The sequence below is a fragment of the Psammomys obesus genome, unplaced genomic scaffold (genome assembly GCF_907164565.1).
Source record: "Psammomys obesus unplaced genomic scaffold, mPsaObe1.curated_primary_1811, whole genome shotgun sequence".
Classification (NCBI taxonomy): domain Eukaryota; kingdom Metazoa; phylum Chordata; class Mammalia; order Rodentia; family Muridae; genus Psammomys; species Psammomys obesus.
Window position 1 is genome coordinate 854,376 of NW_026592710.1, and position 16,724 is coordinate 871,099.

The window sequence follows — 16,724 nt, forward strand, 5'->3', positions numbered from 1 at the left end:
GTGTGTGTGTGTGTGTGTGTGTGTGTGTGTGTGTGTGTGTGTGTGTGAGCGTGCGGGCCTATGCATGGGAGAGCAGGTGCCTGCAGACCTTGATGGTGTTGGATCCTGCTGGAGCTGGACTTATAACTTGTAGGTGGCTGTGAGCTACCCAATATAGGTGGTGGGAACCAAATCGGGTCCTGCGTAAGAGCAGTGTGCATTTTAACCCCTGGGTTGGCTGTCCAGCCCCAGGAGTCCTGGGGTCTATATTACAAGTGTCTTTTCTCATTCAGTGGCTTGCGCTTCATTCTGATGATGTCTTTAAATGAACATGAAAGGAAATCTGTATTTGGTGCTTTTTTTTTATCCTGCTGAGGAAATATCCCCTGATCCAAGGCCACTAACCTATTCTCCCATGCTGTACTCTGTAGGCTGGAGTGGGGGTTCTCCAAGCGCTCGGAGTGAATTTTCTCAGTGGTGTGAGGTGTGGCGTCTGGCTTACTGATAAGGGCCACCCTTCCCCGTGCGCGTCAGTGGACTGGGGCAGATGAGGCTGTCGCTGAGGCTTCTGTGGACTTCCTCCGCCTCACCACCGCAGTGTTTGTACCCACACCACAGCCTTAACGCCTCGGGCTTTGCGATCAGTTACCCTTGGCTTTATCCTGGAAAGTCTTCCAGTTTTATCTTTCCTCAAAATTGTATTTGCTATTCTTCATCTTTGACACTTCTGTACAAAGTTACAATTGGCTCATTAGTTTTCAGAGCACTAGCCAGGAGGAAGATCAGTGGTACAATACTTGTCTAGCACACTCAAAACCCTAGGTTCCATTCCCCAGTAACACACACGTGTGCATGTGCTCACAAATGGTTTTTGGTTGGTTGGTTGGTTGGTTGGTTTTGGTTATTTGTTTGTTTGGTTTTTCTCCTTGGCTGTCCTGGGACTCAGATCGGCCTGCCTCTGCCTCTCGAGTGCTGGGATCAAAGGCGTGAGCCACCACGCCACGCTCCATGTGTTTTATTTGAAAGATGGACATTACGGTGCACACCCACTGTCCTAGCACTTGGGAGGCTGAGGCAGTAAATTGGGTGTTCAAGGCCACCCTCAACCACATACCAAGCTTGAGGCCAGCCTGGGCTGTGTAATACCCTGTTTGTCTTTTAACTTCTATTTAAATTGCAGATCAGTTCATGGGTTATTCTGGGGAAACTGGCGTCTTTGCAGTGTCGGGGCTTGTGGTCCATGAGCTTCTGCCTTCATTAGACTATTTCAGTGCAATGATCCTGGCACGTTTTCTGTTGGATTAACATTGTGATATTTTAATGCTGTTTTTTTAGAAAGTGTTGTGTCCTGTTTGATTACAGAGTTGTCTGGGGAGATTCGATCACTGTTTTGTTTTGCCCTCTTATCCCACTTCACAGACCTGGCGAAACAGCCAGTGTGGGTTCCATTGCACATCCTATAGACACTGTAAGTTCATCGGCAAAGGACAGTTTTATCTGCCTTTTTCCTATTGTCCTGACACTGTTTATTTTTCAAAAACAATGTGGGGCAAGACTGGTCCTCTGTGGCTGACTTCAGGGAATAGCTTTGAAAATTCACCCTTAAGGATGCTGTTAGCATCATGTTTCATTAATGTGTTTGTAAAATAAAGAGATTTATGTGTGTGTGTGTGTGTGTGTGTGTGTGTGTGTGTGTGTGTGTGAAACACAGGTGATGCTGTGTTTTACCAGACTGCTTTCTTTCTTCTTCTGACATGGTAGACGGTTCCTCTTTTGTTCTGCTAATATAGTGAATTATATCTTGTCGGTTTCTCATGCCGTCTGACTGGGCTTCTTTAACATGCTTTGTCCCTTTCATACTTCAGTAGATTCAATTTGCTAATATAGTATTTGCTGTTTTGGTAATTACGTTTATGAAAAAGTTGAGCTGTAATTTTTCTTTTTTATAATGTTGTCAACTGTTGGGGTTGTGGGCCTTACAAAATTAAGGAAGAACTCCTTTTTTTAATATCCAGGAAGTTTTGTTATGACAGATTAATACTCTGATTTTGGAGGTAAATTCACCCATGAAGTCATATGGGTCTGGTATACTTTGTGGGTATGTTTTCTTTAAATTGCAGCCTCGATTTCTCAAATTGAAATCAACTGTACAGATTTTGCATTTGGTCACATTTAGTAAGCTGTGTTCTCAGGACCTGGTGAAGTTGGAGTCATTTTGTTTTCTGCACAGAGCACATACCCTGCTTTTCTTCTAAAAGGTCATGAAGTCTGTAGAAACTGCAGTGGCTGATTCCTGTTTTCCGTACCTTGCACTCCCTCTCTTATCCATCTTGTTAGACATTTATCAAATCCGGCTGTCTTTTCAAAGAGCCAATTTTTTTTTTTTTCTGATTTTCTTATATATGTTTTTATTTCTACTCAGTTTTTTATTATTTTCTTCTTTGGGTTTACGTTGCTGTTCTTTGTTAGTTTTCCTTAAATAGACTGACCTCCAGTTCACAATCCTCCTGCCTCAGCCTCCCTCATTCTGGGATTACAGGTGTGCACCTTCATACTCAACCAGCAAATGGCTGTGTAGAGATTTGTGGGTAAACCCTGTTTTAGTTTTCCCCCTTCCTACTGTTTGCCTTCCACCTGACAGTGTTTCCTCTAAGTGTCCCTTACCTGTGCCCCCAAGGTTAGAATAGCCATTGTCATGTAGTTGGAAATATTTTCGGGTTTTTTTTTTTCTTTTTGCCCTTTTTCTTTAGATCCAGATTTGAGAGGTGTTTGTTTTGTGCTCTTGTGGCTTTTTGGGACAAGTGCAGCTCAGGCTGATGTGGGACTCAGGATCTGCCTGTCTCAGTTTTCCCCGTGCATGATCCAACAGGCCTGCGTCTCAGTTATCGCTGTGGTCAAACACCATGACCAAGGCAGCTCATAAGAGAAAACATTAATTCAGCTTATAGTTTCAGAGGTTTAGAGTCCATGATGATGGAACTAAAGCATGGTGGCAGGAACAGCTGAGAGTTCATACCTTGATCCAGAATTAGGAGACAGAGAGAAGAACACTAGGAATGTCCCTAGTCTTTGAAATGTCAAAGCCCACCCTCGGTGACACACTTTCTCCAACAAGGCCACTCCTTTTTAAAGACTTATTTATTTCTTTTATGTCTACCAGTGCTCTAACTGCATTTACACCTGCATGCCAAAAGAGGGCATCAGATCCCAGTCTAAATGGTTGTGAGTTACTATGTGGTTGCCAGAAATTGAACTCAGGACCTCCAGAAGCACAGACAGTGCTCTTAACCACTGAGCCATCTCTCCAGCCCAAGGCCACACCTTCTAATCCCTCCCAAGCAGTTCCATCGACTGAGACCGAAGTTTCCAACTATATGAGTATTTAGGAGCTGTTCTCATTCAAGCCACTACACCCCACAGGGTATTTAGAGAAAATTATTCAGCTGGGACTTTGCTAGGTGACAAAGCACTTAGCTAGCATGTGCCAGGCTCTGGGTTCAATTCCCAGTATCACAAAACGCGGAGAACTGTGTGGTTGCTTGGTTCAGTGAGGTGCACTGAATCCCAGCGGCTGGGTACCTGTGCCGTGATGATTGCCATGAGTTAGAGGCCAGCCTAACCAGCTTAGCAAAACCACATTTTAACAACAAAAAATGGCTTGTGATTTGATCTCCTGACCATTTGGGTGCTAATTCCTTTTCTCTTTTTACCTTCATTTCAGTGTGGATGGAGAACACGCCCATTGCAGCATTCCAGTCTTGACAGTTGTAAAGGCCCACACGGCTGTTAGTGCCACATGCAAAGCCGTGTGTGATGCGTGTTGGGCTGAGTACTGAGAGGGGGTCGGTCAGGCTGGCTCACATCTTTTTTTTTTTTAATCTCCATCTTGTGTCAGTGATGGAGAACCGGGTGTTGACCGTCTCCATGTTTAATTGGAAATTTCTGCTACTCTCTGGTGTTTGTCTCTTTCCTGGGTGTTCTGTGTTAACGTTAACAGCATACTGATTTAAGGCTCTGCGTCCCCACAGTGTGTACCAAGCAAATGCTGCATCCGTCATTTCTCCTAAGAACTGGGGTTCCCTGGGGTCTGCACGTGTCCTCCGATGTCCGGCCTCCATATCTTCCTTCTGACGAATGCTTTCATCCTCCTGAAGTGTTTGTTGCTCTTTGGGGTGAAAAGTATCACATCTCTCGGCTGTAATAGGTTTGTCCCGTAAGCCCACCAGGAGCTGAAATGGTTGTACGTTGACATTCATTGGTACACCTGACCCCCAGCAGCTTTGGCCGCTCACCCCATCAGTTCAGGCAGACTGAAGGCTGTCATCCAGGCTGCCTCACATGTCACAAGAGGGGTGGGCTGTACACCGCTACAGGGGGCCATGCTGAGCCAGCTTTCCTGCTGAGCTGGTGTGACCTCACTCCGTTGTAAAGTCAAACAGCCGGTGTGGGCCCACTGTAAGCTGGACGCTGTCTCACGTGCCATCCTGAAAGCCTCACTTACCTGGCCAGGCGGTAGCACACCTTTGATCCCAGCACTCAGGGAGGTACAGGCAGGCGGATCTCTGTGCTTTTGGGGCCAGCCAAGGCTACACAGAGACACCCTGTCTAGGGAAAAAAAATAAAAAGGTCTCACTTGCCTAAAACCTCATTGCTCCATAAAAGAATAACTGTTCAGGTCGGGGGGGGGGAGAAAGAGTAACTTGCTGTCTGTACAATCTATTGGGGGTTTTCTCTAGCCCCACCACCACCCGGGGTTCAGCTCTGCAGGTACTCCCAACCCATGTATAAGACACCATAGTGTTCTCACAGAACCTATCCAGCCCCCCTGTGCGCCTCACCCAGGAGCCTCCACAGCCCTTCCCATGTGCGTGGGTTCACCCTGTCTGGCTGTGACAATTTTCCTGCACCTGAAATATTCTTGTTAGTAATTTTTTTTTAAATTACTGACTTGCTGAAAAGTAACTGTCAGGGCCTTGTTTGTGTCGTGTGCACTCCCTTCCTGTAGAAGGGAGCTGCGTCCTGCTCGGTTGAGGCTCCCATTGGGTAGCACTTCCCTCAGCCAGCTTTAGATCCTGAGTTCACCGGGGCAGCTGTGCCTAGTACAGTTCAACCTGCGGTATTCTCGATTTCTGGTGGGCTTACTGGGACAAGACCACGTCACGGTGGAGGGACATAGGCCAAGCTTTACACCTTGAAGAACAGGGAAATGCCCCGTAGACAGCACTGTCCCTCCATTTCGTCAGCCTTGGGAAGGAGTCGGGGAAAAGACCGACACGGGGCTGGCAGGATTGGGTGAGCATGTTTTGCATTTGAGGAGGTGAGCTTGGGGAATCTTGGGGTAGACTGTGCCCCCACCCCATTCATACTTTGAAGCTGTACTTCATGGTGGTGCTCACAAAGGAGGCCACTGGAGGTGACCCGGTCATGCTGGTGAGTCTGCAAGGAGCCCACAGAAACAGGCCTTGAGACTTCGTTGTCCTCTCACTGCTCATCATGAAGGACGCCCGGGAACTGAGCCCCGGCCCCTGCTTCAGGCCATGTAGACCCTGAAGAATCAGAAAGGGCCAGCCTGCCTCCAGGGTCCCTTCCCTCCAGGGTGGCTTTGGTTTTTGCAGCTTTCCCCACTCGCCCTTGGCTGAGGGTTAGACTGCTGGCAGCTGGGAGGTCCCCTGCCCGGTGCTCACCAGTGTGCCACATTCCCCATGCGCTCTTGTTGAGCGGCACCGGCAGCAGCTCTTCTAGCCTGTGTCCTCCTCGCCTCTGTGCCCTGTGCTCTGGCCAGCCCTGGCCCTCAGTCTGAGGTGGGCAGTGATGGGCTCCTTGTGTGTGTTTGTTCCCTCTGTAGACAGGAGCTGTACTCAGCATGAACTCACAGCAATTGAATGACTTGGAAATTGATGTTTTTGCATTTGAAAAAAACAAAAACATGAAAATACTGGTCGACCTCCCTGCTGGCCATGCCAGTTTTTATCACAGTGCGTCAAATGTCTGTGTCATCCACTGCTGTAAAGTGGGGTGGTTGTACTGTGCTAGACTTCTAAACTGTTTAGGCCAGTTTCCCCAATGTGCACTAATCACAGAACTTGTACCAGGGCTCCGGGACCCAGGGACAACCCCTCTTCCACACCCCTGCTTGATTATAGGTCCAGCTCCTGCGCCCCCAGGACTGTGTGGCCACAGCTCCACAGCTGACGCATCCCTGCAGCTCCCCACACAGTGTCCCCTTTCCTTACTCGGTCACCCCCTCACTTCACACCCTTCCGAGACTCAGTCCCTGAGTTCTGCCCCGGCTGCCTGACTGCCTTCTGGTCCTGGTCCTCACGAGAGGCAACAAGGGCAAAGACTTGGCAGTGAGGCTTGGCCAGGCACCTTCAGAAACCTGTGGAGACATGATGGTCCAGCAGGGGGCCCCCGAGATCCAGCTCAGCACCCGTCCACGTGGACATGATTCCTTCCCCGTGGAAGGAGCTGCCCCACCAGCCATCGCATTTCTCCTTCCCTCCCTCAGTACCTGGAGCAGCTGTTCTGGGATTTACTTCACCACCACCCCCAGATGGCAGCACGTCCTCCCCTAGCCTTTGCCATGACGGCTGGCCTCACAGAGCCTGTCTGCTGCGCCTGGCCTGCTAGGTCAGGGAGGGTATCTGGTATCTTCCTTGCCGGTAGAACCCCTGAGACCCAGGGACTTCGGTGTCTGGTTACTGTCAGAGGTCACTGGTCCTGTAGGCTCACCAGACACCTAAGACGCAAACTCCAAGTCCTACACCCTTTTCCCTGTGAGACGGCTGCCTCATCTGTGGCCTGGCCGTTCAGCACAGCAGGAAGGGTGCTGGGGTTGGTGTCATGGCAGGTCGGTGCAAACGGCACCGGCAGGTCGCTGCTGCCGGCCGTGAGCCATGGCCATAAGATGGCCCAAACTCCCCCTGCCTCACACACACTCGGTGTGTGAGCATCAAGGCTGGCCCACAGTCCCCTGTCCGTCTCCATCACACGCTGGACCTGAGCTGGCCAGTGACATCACTACAATACGCTTCTCTTGATTAGTGTAGATGATAAGTGAGCAGTCTCAAGGCGGGGCGAGGTGGGACCACCAGTGCCTGTGACCACGGAATGGGCAGTAACTACACACTCCCAGGAAGGGGCCTTGTTCCTATGTTCTGCCCAAAAAGGAAGTTGAGGCTGGAGGGCTGACGGGGTGGGAACCCACCAGCCTTGGGGCAGCTTCTTTTTTAACTTTTTAAATGTTTTCCGTAGCACACATCAATAATACATAGTAATGAGCTTTATTATAACATTTTCATACTTTCACAAAGTGCACCCCATGCGTATCCGTCCCCTGTTTCTGTTACCCTCTCTGTGTCTGTTTTGGTTTGTTTTTATTTTTTATTTTTGTTTTAGATGGGATGTTGCTTTGCAGGCCAGGCTGACCTTGGACTCATGGCAACTCTCCTGTCTGAGCCAACAAAGTGCTGGAGTCACAGGTGTGAGCCACCACACCACTTTTCCTCCTCCTTCCTTCCTCCCACGACCTGGGTCCCTTTCCAGTCCGAGAGACCTGGGTTGGCCCCCACTGAGGCTCGTGCCTCATGCTGGGGACACTGCTTTTCTCGTTGCCACTGCAACCTTGTGTTCGTCCGTGTTTGTCCTCATCCGTAGCACAGGAATTTACGTGTTTTTCACCATCTCTGATGCAACAAGGCTCCCCATAGTGAGGAATGAGGGCAGATCCCCCATGGGGGAAGCTGGTTGGCTCTTTCTTTGCTATGCGTTTCTCTTTATCCTCTGGCGTGTTGTGGTTGCAGAGAGACACGCCCTGGGCACAGAAGGACAGAGTAGCTGAGAGGGTGGAAAAGCTGTGTGGGAGCATGGCTGCGCCTGCTGCACGCAAACAGGCCCGTCTCCCACGCAGCCAGGACTTGCCACAGAAGCACTTCCCATACCTCCGTCCAGGCCTGCTTTTGTGATTTCAGTGTTTTTCTTCATGTACTCTGAAAGCATAACATGTGTAGGTCATATTTTCAGCTGGGAAATAGGTCACTGGTTAGAAACAGGAAGTTTGAGGTGGGGTGGGAAAGTCCCTAGGGGAGGAGGTGAGTGCCCACTCAGATGGTGGCGCCCTCCCCAGCCATCCCACCGTGGAAGGGCCGTTCCACCCATCCCTGCTGCTGCGCCCGCTCCCGGGATGCTGCCTACTCGGCAGTGTAGAAGGGATGAGGATCCTTGTTCTCAGAGCCTGAAGTGAAGTGGCCCCTGAGCACCGTGTGTGCCATGGAAAAGCCACGGCAAGATCATTCTGTAACCTAGGGTAAGCTGGTATGCATATGTGTAGGATGGAGAAAGACAAGCAGAATACTAACAAAATCACTGTGACCCTGAACCTAGAACTGGCAGCCCCCACCTCCGTGACATCTGTTTCCATGCTCTGTGGACACTCTTTGGTCCTCAGGAACCTAACCTGCTTCTTGCCTTTGCTGGCCACTGGCCTGGGACTGCCACCAAAGGCACTGGGCTCCCCATGAGACTTGGCTAGCGCCTGCTCCAGCCCTGACACCGCAGGGCCACCCTTTTGCATTGCTGTGCCCTCTGCTCATTACACTGTGTGTGTCACACACCCCACGCATGAGGAACTCTCCAGCTTTCTTCTGAGCTGCTGCCGGAGTTCAGCCCACCTGCTCACCCCCAAACCTGGAAGAAGTAAGTGGGTTTGTCCACAGTCAGTTGATCAGAGCTTAGCTTTTTAAAAATGTGGAGTTTTTTTTTTTTTTTCACTGTCAGTGCTCAAGATGCTAGATTACCATGGAAACAGAGCTTGTTAAGATTCCTGTGACCAGCCTAATTATAGAATTCAAAGACAAGCCGAAAGCTCCTGGAGGTTGTCAGAGTTAAGGCTAGAAGAAAAGAAGGGTGGCCCACACACTCTTCAGGACTTGCTGTTCACCGTGTGCCAGCACCCGGGGAGGTGGCGGCTGAGTACCCAGTGGCATTGACACCAGCAGGTCTCACTCAGGGTTCAGGGCCCTTTCCCAGCCAGGGCTACTTCAACACCGGCATCCATGTCCTGTGCAGGAGTGCCCCGGCCGCAACAGGCTCCGTCCTACCCTCCAGCCCTTCCTCAGGGCCTGGGCTAGAGAGTGGGGTGGATTGAGGTGCCCAGGAAGCAGTGCACAGAATCCATGCCTCTCTCTTCAGGAACCTTGGCTCACTCGTATTCTTCTGTGTTCATAGTGGTAACTATCGCGTAGGCCAAGAGTAGAGTCTTCATTTTCCAGGCAAAACCAGACTCTGGACATGCAGCTGCCTGCATGTGGCCTCCAGACTCTTCAGCACACAGGCCTAGAAAGCCATAGGGGACTGTGTGGGTTGTCCAGGGCCACGCTGCTCTTAGGGAAACTTCTGGTAAATATATAGTTTGAAAGTTTGGGTTTTAGCAGTCGCAGCCCTTGTAGGGACCCCAGTTTCTAAGAAAGGGCCCAGTTGATTCAGAAGCCAAGGATGTCACAACCCTGCCCCCCCGCCCCCACCCCCAAGAAACCGTAGGGGATCCACCTCTGAGGATTCTCTTTAGGTCCCTGGCCTGAATCCTCAACACCAGCGAGGCTCTTAAGAGAAAAATTTCTAGCCCAAGCCCCAAGGAGATAAGAGATCGTATACTGTGTGGGAGTCCTGGGTGAGGTTCTGGGAGGGAAGAGGACATGGACAAGTTAAGGAAATCTGAGTAGTGAGGTCTGTCTTGGAGAACGTTTCCTTGTTGCTTCACTGATTGTTGCAAAAGTAACGTGCAAAAGGGGATGAGTATGGTCGAGCCCAGGCAGAAAGTCTCAGGAAGCACCATGCCCTCCGCAGGTTCCAGAAACCTAAAACCGTAGTTCACTGAAGGAAGCTGAGGGGGCCTGACTAGCACCAAGCTCAAAAGACTAGGTGGTGCCCCGAGTCCTGCTTTGCAGGGATGAGGAGACAGCACCCGTCTTAGTCGGTGTTCTGTTGCCATGACTACGGCAGCTCTCACTAAGGAAAGCATCTATTGGGGCTGGCTTACAGTTCAGAGGCTTAGCTCATTATCATCAGGGCGGGAAGCATGGTGGCACACAGGCAGGCACGGTGCTGGAGAAGGAGCTGAGAGGTCGGACATCCAGACCTGTAGGCAGCAGGGGGAGAGGGACACTGGCATTGGCTTGGGCTTTGAGACCGCAAAGCCCACCCCAGTGACACACTTCCTCTAGCAAGGCCACGCTCCTCATCTCTTCAAACAGTCCCACTGCCTGATGACTGAGCATTCAAATATGTGAGCCGTGGGGACTGCCCCGTTCCAGCCACCACAGACAACGCTGCCTCACTGCCTCTCCCGCCCTGAGAGAATCACTGAGCAGTGAAGAGCACTTGCTGACCCTACGAGGACCTGGTTCAGTTCCCAGCAGCCACGCTGGCTCACAGCTGGCTCAACTCAAGCTCCAGGGGAGACTGATGTGTTTTTCCGGCCTCAGTGGACATCAGACCTGCGCATAGTCTATATGCATATATGTATGTGTGTGTATGCAAAACACATACACATAATTTTTTTTTTTTTTAATCACAGTTTGGTAAAAGTATTTTGAAGTGTTTCTTTTTTGACCTGAAGGATCGCTGGCTGTTGCTGTGATCCCTTCTCCTACCTCTGGTCTGTGATCCCAGCCGTGACATGGATCAGATACCCCGGGGCTCCCCTGATTTACCTGGGGCATCCCCTGCCACAGGTGTGAGTTACTTTTCTGTGGAGCTCTGAAGTGTGTAACTCTCCCAGAGAGCTCTGTGTAAGTCAGGGTGCTCCAGGGGCGCCCAGCAGGAGGTATACAGTGAACGGAGTTGGCCCATGGGAGTATCGAGGCCAAGACGTCAGGGTAGGCTTCAGCAAGCACAAGGCCCATGTCCACCAGAGGACGGCCTTTGGCCTTTCCATTGTGTTGATCGGCTAGATGAGGCCCACCCTACTAAGAAGGGCCACAGTCAAAGTTCATAGTTAGTGTTAGCCTCAGCCCTCCGAGTCCTGATAGACTCATCCAGAACATTAGGTCTAACACAGCTGACACATGAACTCTTGTCAACTTAGCATTTACATACAACTCTTTAAAGCACACTCGGCCTCCAGATAAACACGCTGCACTCTCGCTGGGCACATCCGCATGCACTGGCCCAAGCCTCAGATGAGCGCCTTCTGGCCAACCCCCAATAGGGCGGTCATGGCCTCTCACTGATTTTCATGTCACTTTGGTCCCGTTTCTCCCTTCTTTCCTCTCACAATTTGGCTTTTCCTTTTGAGGTGGAGGCCAACAGTGTGAGTGTGTGGCTCCCCCCAAACCTACCCACCCTGGCAGAATGATGAGCAACCTGAAGGAGGCTGGCCTGGCCCGCAGGGGGTGCCTGGAAGCTGCCTCCACAGGTGCCATTCACAGCAAGACCTGGTCCATTTTTGCAGTGCTACCACGAGGGCCTGAGATGAGATGATGTGCAGGAAGCAGGTTCTATTTGAGAAAGCTGTGTGGAGAGCCACCTGGTGAGGGCCTGGTGCTGTGTAGAGAGCCACCTGGCGACACAGCAGCTTGCTGGCTTGTCTCTCTTCTCTTTGTAAAGCCGCCAATGCCCTAGCATAGAGTGCCCCACTTACAACTAACTTCATTTGACCCTCGTCACCTCCCACATGCCGTCACTTGAGCTTTTGGGGACAAACCCAAACTGCAGACGGTAAAAGTAAGACGGAGGGCTAGAGCGAAGGCTCAGCAGCTGGGAGTCCTGGCTGCTCTTGCAGAGGACCAGGTTTGGTTCCCGGCACACCTGTGGCAGCTCACAGCCGTCTGCATCTCCAGTTCCAGGGGATCCAGTGCGTTCTGGTATCTGTGGACCCCTGCATGCACATGGTACATGTATATCCACTCACTCACATACACATTAGTGGGGAAAAAATGAAATCAGGTTTTGTCGGGATGACTCAGCAGGTAAAGGTGCTGTCAGGCCTAACGATTTGAGTGTAACCCCCAGAATCCACATGGTAAGAGAAGAGAACCAACTCATTCAAGATGTCTTCTGGCTCACACATATGCTATGGCGAGCACACATATACTCAAGCTAGCTAAAAACAAACAAACAAATCTTAAAAAATAAGTAAGTGGGGTGTGGGCCAGTGAGTTGGCTAAGCAAATAAAGGTACTTGCTACCAAGCTTGACAACCTGAGTTCTGTTCCTAGAACTCACATGGAGGAGGCAGAGAGCCAGCTCCTGCAGGTGTCCCCTGGCCTCCACACACGTGTCCGTGACAGGTACACAACTCCTGCAGGCTGTCCTCTGACCTCTACACACGTCTGTGACATGTACAGGAACAGACAAACAGTGAATAAATAAATAAATAAATAAACCTCAGAGCATTAAAAAAAAAAACATTGTTTTTGTTTGGTTAGATTTTTTTTTTTTTTTTTTTTTTTTTTTGTCTCCCTTTGTAGCCCAGGCTGGCCTTGACTTTCCATCCTCTTGCCTTAGCTCCAAGTGCTGGGGTTACAGTGTGCACTCAATGCCTGGCTTGACGCAGTCTCAGATCTCTGGGGAGCTCTCTACGGGTTGGGACCAAGGATCACAGAAGCAGGTGTCCCTCTTCACAGGCCTGTTTTTGTGCCATGCCTTCCTCAGGAGCATGAGCGACTGCCCTGGCGCCCTCCTTCCCAGACACCATGATAGATTGTGTGAAATTAATTTGACTGATTCCCTCAGATGTAGACAGAAGCTTTTGTGGTCTCAGTGTTTTCTGGTTTCACAGGTTGGACTTGTCCAACTCATTTGCTGTCTTATGGGAAATACCTGGTCTTTCTCCCATGGATGTTCTATTTTGTACGTTGCACATGTGGGACGTCTGTGTGTGGGAGTACACGCACCTAGCATGCGTACATAGTGCAGAGGCTAGGCTTTGTGTCCTAGCTCACTCTCTATCATTTATAATGATGTGTATAATGTGTGTGTGTAAGCATATGCTGCATATGAATTGCCACCCCAGCCGGTCCGCCCCAGGGACCCTCTGTGTCTGCCGCTCACATGCTCTGAGCTCGGGTGTCTGCTCTATCTGCCTGGCGGGTTTCAGGGACCCAGACTCTAGCGCTCGTCCTTCTGCAGCAGATGCCCGCACTGTGCCTCCAGCCCCGCCATGCGTTCTTCTTTTGGATGTTGGCGTCCTTTAGAACCAACCACGAGGCGTGGTCCTGCACTTTTAAGTGTTCAGATACTCTTACCGTGTGCATCTTCAGAGTCTCCTCGAGTCCAGAGTGCTCCCCACATTCTCTTCTGTCAGGTCTTCGTCATTCTGCTGCGCATGTTCACCCTTTTACTCTCTGAAAGACCAAATATCGGCATAGCAGAACCCTAGTCTTAGTCCTTTCTGATGGCCATAATGAGCTGCCCCAGGTCAAGGGTATAAGCCACAGGAGCTTGCCTTCCCTTGCTGTAAGGCGAAGAGCGGGGTCAGCAGCCAGCACGTGGGCCTCTGCTTCCGGATTTCAGACAGTACGTTTTTGAGTGTCCTTGTGTTCTAGCACTGATCTCCTTTGGGGGGTCACTAAACTGGCCTCCGCCCCATGCCCACTTTTTACCTTAATCACCTTCCCAACCCTGTCTCCAAATACAGCCCTACCAGGAGTCAGGACTCAGCATGTGTGCTTAGGGGACAGAGCCGTCCCTCAAAGCGGGAAAGTCCAGACTTTCCTGATATAGGCAACAGGGGCTGCGGCAGTCCTGGTCACTCGTCATTTCTGTGCTCCAAACCCTGGGGCTGATTACAGGGCTGTTTCCTGTCCCATGGTTAGGTTTGTCCTTTTGAGGGCTCCCTCATCAGCCGTGGCCTCTGCTAGGTACCTTAGAGTCCTTTCACTTCCTGCAGTCCAGGCAGGCATTAAACTGTTCTTCATCTTTCAGTGCTGCAACTGAGCTTGAAGGCTTTAACAGGAAATTCAGGGCAAAAGGACCCAGCGCACAAGTCCTGGTTTGTTTCATGTTGCCCCTTGAGTTTACTTCTCCATCTCTGTCCCCTGGTCACGTCATACTCTGCCCCTTCCCTGCAGATATGAGATGGTATGGGAGCCATACAGAAGGACAGTAAGGCCCGTGGCTGTTTGGAGCAAGGACTTGGGCTCCCTTGGCTAGGTTCCCTAGGAACATGGGTGGGCCAGGGGAGCAGGCCATGCCCTGTCATCACGGACATTGGTGCATGGATTTGCTGGAGGCTCATCAGAACCTCAGGGCAGGTAGACTCTGGTTTTCCCCTCCCACTGGTATGAACCTTCTTTGGGCCTGATGCCCCAAGTGGCTGAGGTGGGAGGGGGCAAAGGCTGGTGCTGCCTCTGTCTTGGCCTCATCTGAGGCTGGAGCCCCCTAAGGTCACCAGACAATGCTTGGTTTCTCTCAGGCCGCACTCTGGGAGACCAGAGCTGGGCAGGGAGGGGAGCTGGGTGTGGTGGGCCACACAGCTGTGGGGCTTTCGCTCCTCCTGAGCTCCCAGAGGAACCACGGCTTCCGGCTCCTCACTGAATCTCCCCTTCAAAATGGAGAAAAGCATGTTTTGAGGTTGCTGTGACCTGATTTCAGCAGTTTCCAGCTAGAGCTGGAAATTTGCTTGTTTTAAAAACATTCCGTTCCACTCTCCACTTAGGAATATTCTCAGTACTTCCATGAGGCTCCTGAAGGTCGCTCTTGCTACAGGACTTTATAAAAGCACAAAGCTTCCCGTTGTGCCTTGTTTCTGGAGGTTTTGTCTCTGTGTGCTGGCCTCATGGCATTTGGGGTTGTGGAATGGAAAGCGTCAGAACTTTGGTGGCATTTTTAAAAAGTTGATCTAATGTGAAGGGTGCTTGTCACAAAGTGATGTTTGAGGTAACTCTGGACTCCAAACAAACATCGAAGAGAATTAGACCTCCTCTGCCCCAGGGTCTGTTGAGTTAGAGGGGCCTTGGGCCCGGTGAGTCACTGGAATGATGCTTGTGTCCTGGCTGACTGTAACCTCCAGCCCTGCTGTCCGCTCTCCCTCCTTGGATGGTCATATGTAAATATCATGGTCCATTTGAACCTTGTCCCTGTATGGAAAAAGGGGCCTGGTTTTCAGAAGCTTCCCAGATCGAAGGAGGGTGCAGGACAGCGAGCAGGGAATAGCAGTCTAGGAAGCGAGCGGCCCAGGCTGGAGAAACTGATACCCTACCGCCGTGCCCTGCCCGTTCCTGCCAGATGCTGGGTATCTCCACTACTGTCTGGGGGCCTCTCCCACCTGAGCTACCCTCTCCAGAAGCCACAGCTGTGAGAACATGAGAGTGTGAGGAGAGGTGAAGGGAGCTTCCGCCCCGGGGAAGCTGTCAGTGTAGTTTGGCATCCCTGAGCCAGGGCTGTAGCTCCAGCCACCTAGGCAGGAGCAGCCTGTCTCCTTGTATACCTTGAGTTCTGGAGCCAGGCCCCTGCCTCCCACTGCTGCCTCCTCACATGGTCTCCACATTCTTTCTAGAATCCATCTACCGCCGTGGAGCCAGAAGATGGAGGAAGCTGTACCGAGCCAACGGCCACCTCTTCCAAGCCAAGCGCTTTAACAGGGTGAGTGTCCCCCTCCACTGACGCCCTCACAGGGCATCTTTCTTGTTTCTATAAAGAAAGGGGGAAAGTGTCCTTGCTCCTGCTGTGCAGGGCGGGGCTTCCTTCAGCACTGCTCTGGAGGAAAGTCCTGAGCCACCAGCTCAACCAGTATGGCAGGGCTGTGGAGATGAGCTAGGGGCTACCCTGAGCCCGTGAGTTCCTCTGAATGAGCATGTGGCTGTGTCTTGGGTGTCCTTTCCTGCTCCTGGTTGCATAACCCTTGCTCACTGTCGCTGGCCTGAGGACATAGCCTGCCTGCGAGACGTGACCCAGCGCAGCCTGCCTGCCTGGTTGGACACGTGGGCCGAGACGGCCTCCTTGGACCCGTGAAGTCCCAGGTGCCTCCACCTTCTTGTCTTCTGTCGCTCCAGTGGCCAGTCCTTTCTGAGTGGCGCTTGGCTTACTCGCCAAGTCTCTTCATCGTGGCGCTTCTTTGTTGTCCGGTGTGCAGTGGCTGGGTGACTGCGGTGGCTCCCGTTCACAGCAAGGCAGCACCTGTTTTCCTCTGTGGCCAGCAAGCACACTTGAGAGTGGTTTGGTCCTGTGATCACTGCAGGACTGCCTGAGCCATTACTCTGGAGTACCACTGCCCAGCTAATCCTGTACTTTTCCACTCTGTCCCCATGCTGGGAAGACAGTTTAGCATCCAGCAGCCACACGCCTAATAGTGAGCTGTGGCAGCTTGTGGGGTCAGCCCCATGGAAGCTGCTGCATCTTCAGGGCAACCACCGATCCCCCTATGCTCGCTGCCTTGTGCCTCGGCCACAGGTCCCTCTCCGCTCTCTTCCTGAGGCACATTCCATAGGTCAGCCTGGTCACTGTAGGTGTCAGCCCACCTCCTCATACCCCCAGGTGATTATGTGAGAGCCTGTGTACTGGGTGCCCATTGCGTCAGGAACTTGGGACTGATCCCAGCCCTACCCCAGGAACTGATGAGGCTGGCATGGTGGGGCCAGAGGAGAGGCTTCTGGGTGACTGAGCAGGAATAGCTGTATACTTGATTTGAGCCAAAAGGCTGAGAAGCAACAACCGGGACTGTAGCCAGCGTTAGCCTCAGTGCTTGCTGTGGACTGGTGCTTAGGAAGACAGCCAGGTGCTGCCTAGACACCCTAAAGACTTCCTGG

General features: G+C 51.5%; 1 protein-coding gene across 3 annotated transcripts in view; it reads left to right on the forward strand.

Annotated features, from left to right (window-relative positions):
- Prkcz (protein kinase C zeta) overlaps positions 1–16,724 on the forward strand; it is a 91,240-nt gene that overhangs the window by 42,128 nt on the left and 32,388 nt on the right. For all 3 annotated transcript variants that reach the window (XM_055615237.1, XM_055615239.1, XM_055615238.1), the window contains one exon: positions 15,476–15,561. In XM_055615237.1, coding sequence (XP_055471212.1) covers positions 15,476–15,561 — 86 coding nt within the window. The remainder of the gene's footprint in view (positions 1–15,475; positions 15,562–16,724) is intronic.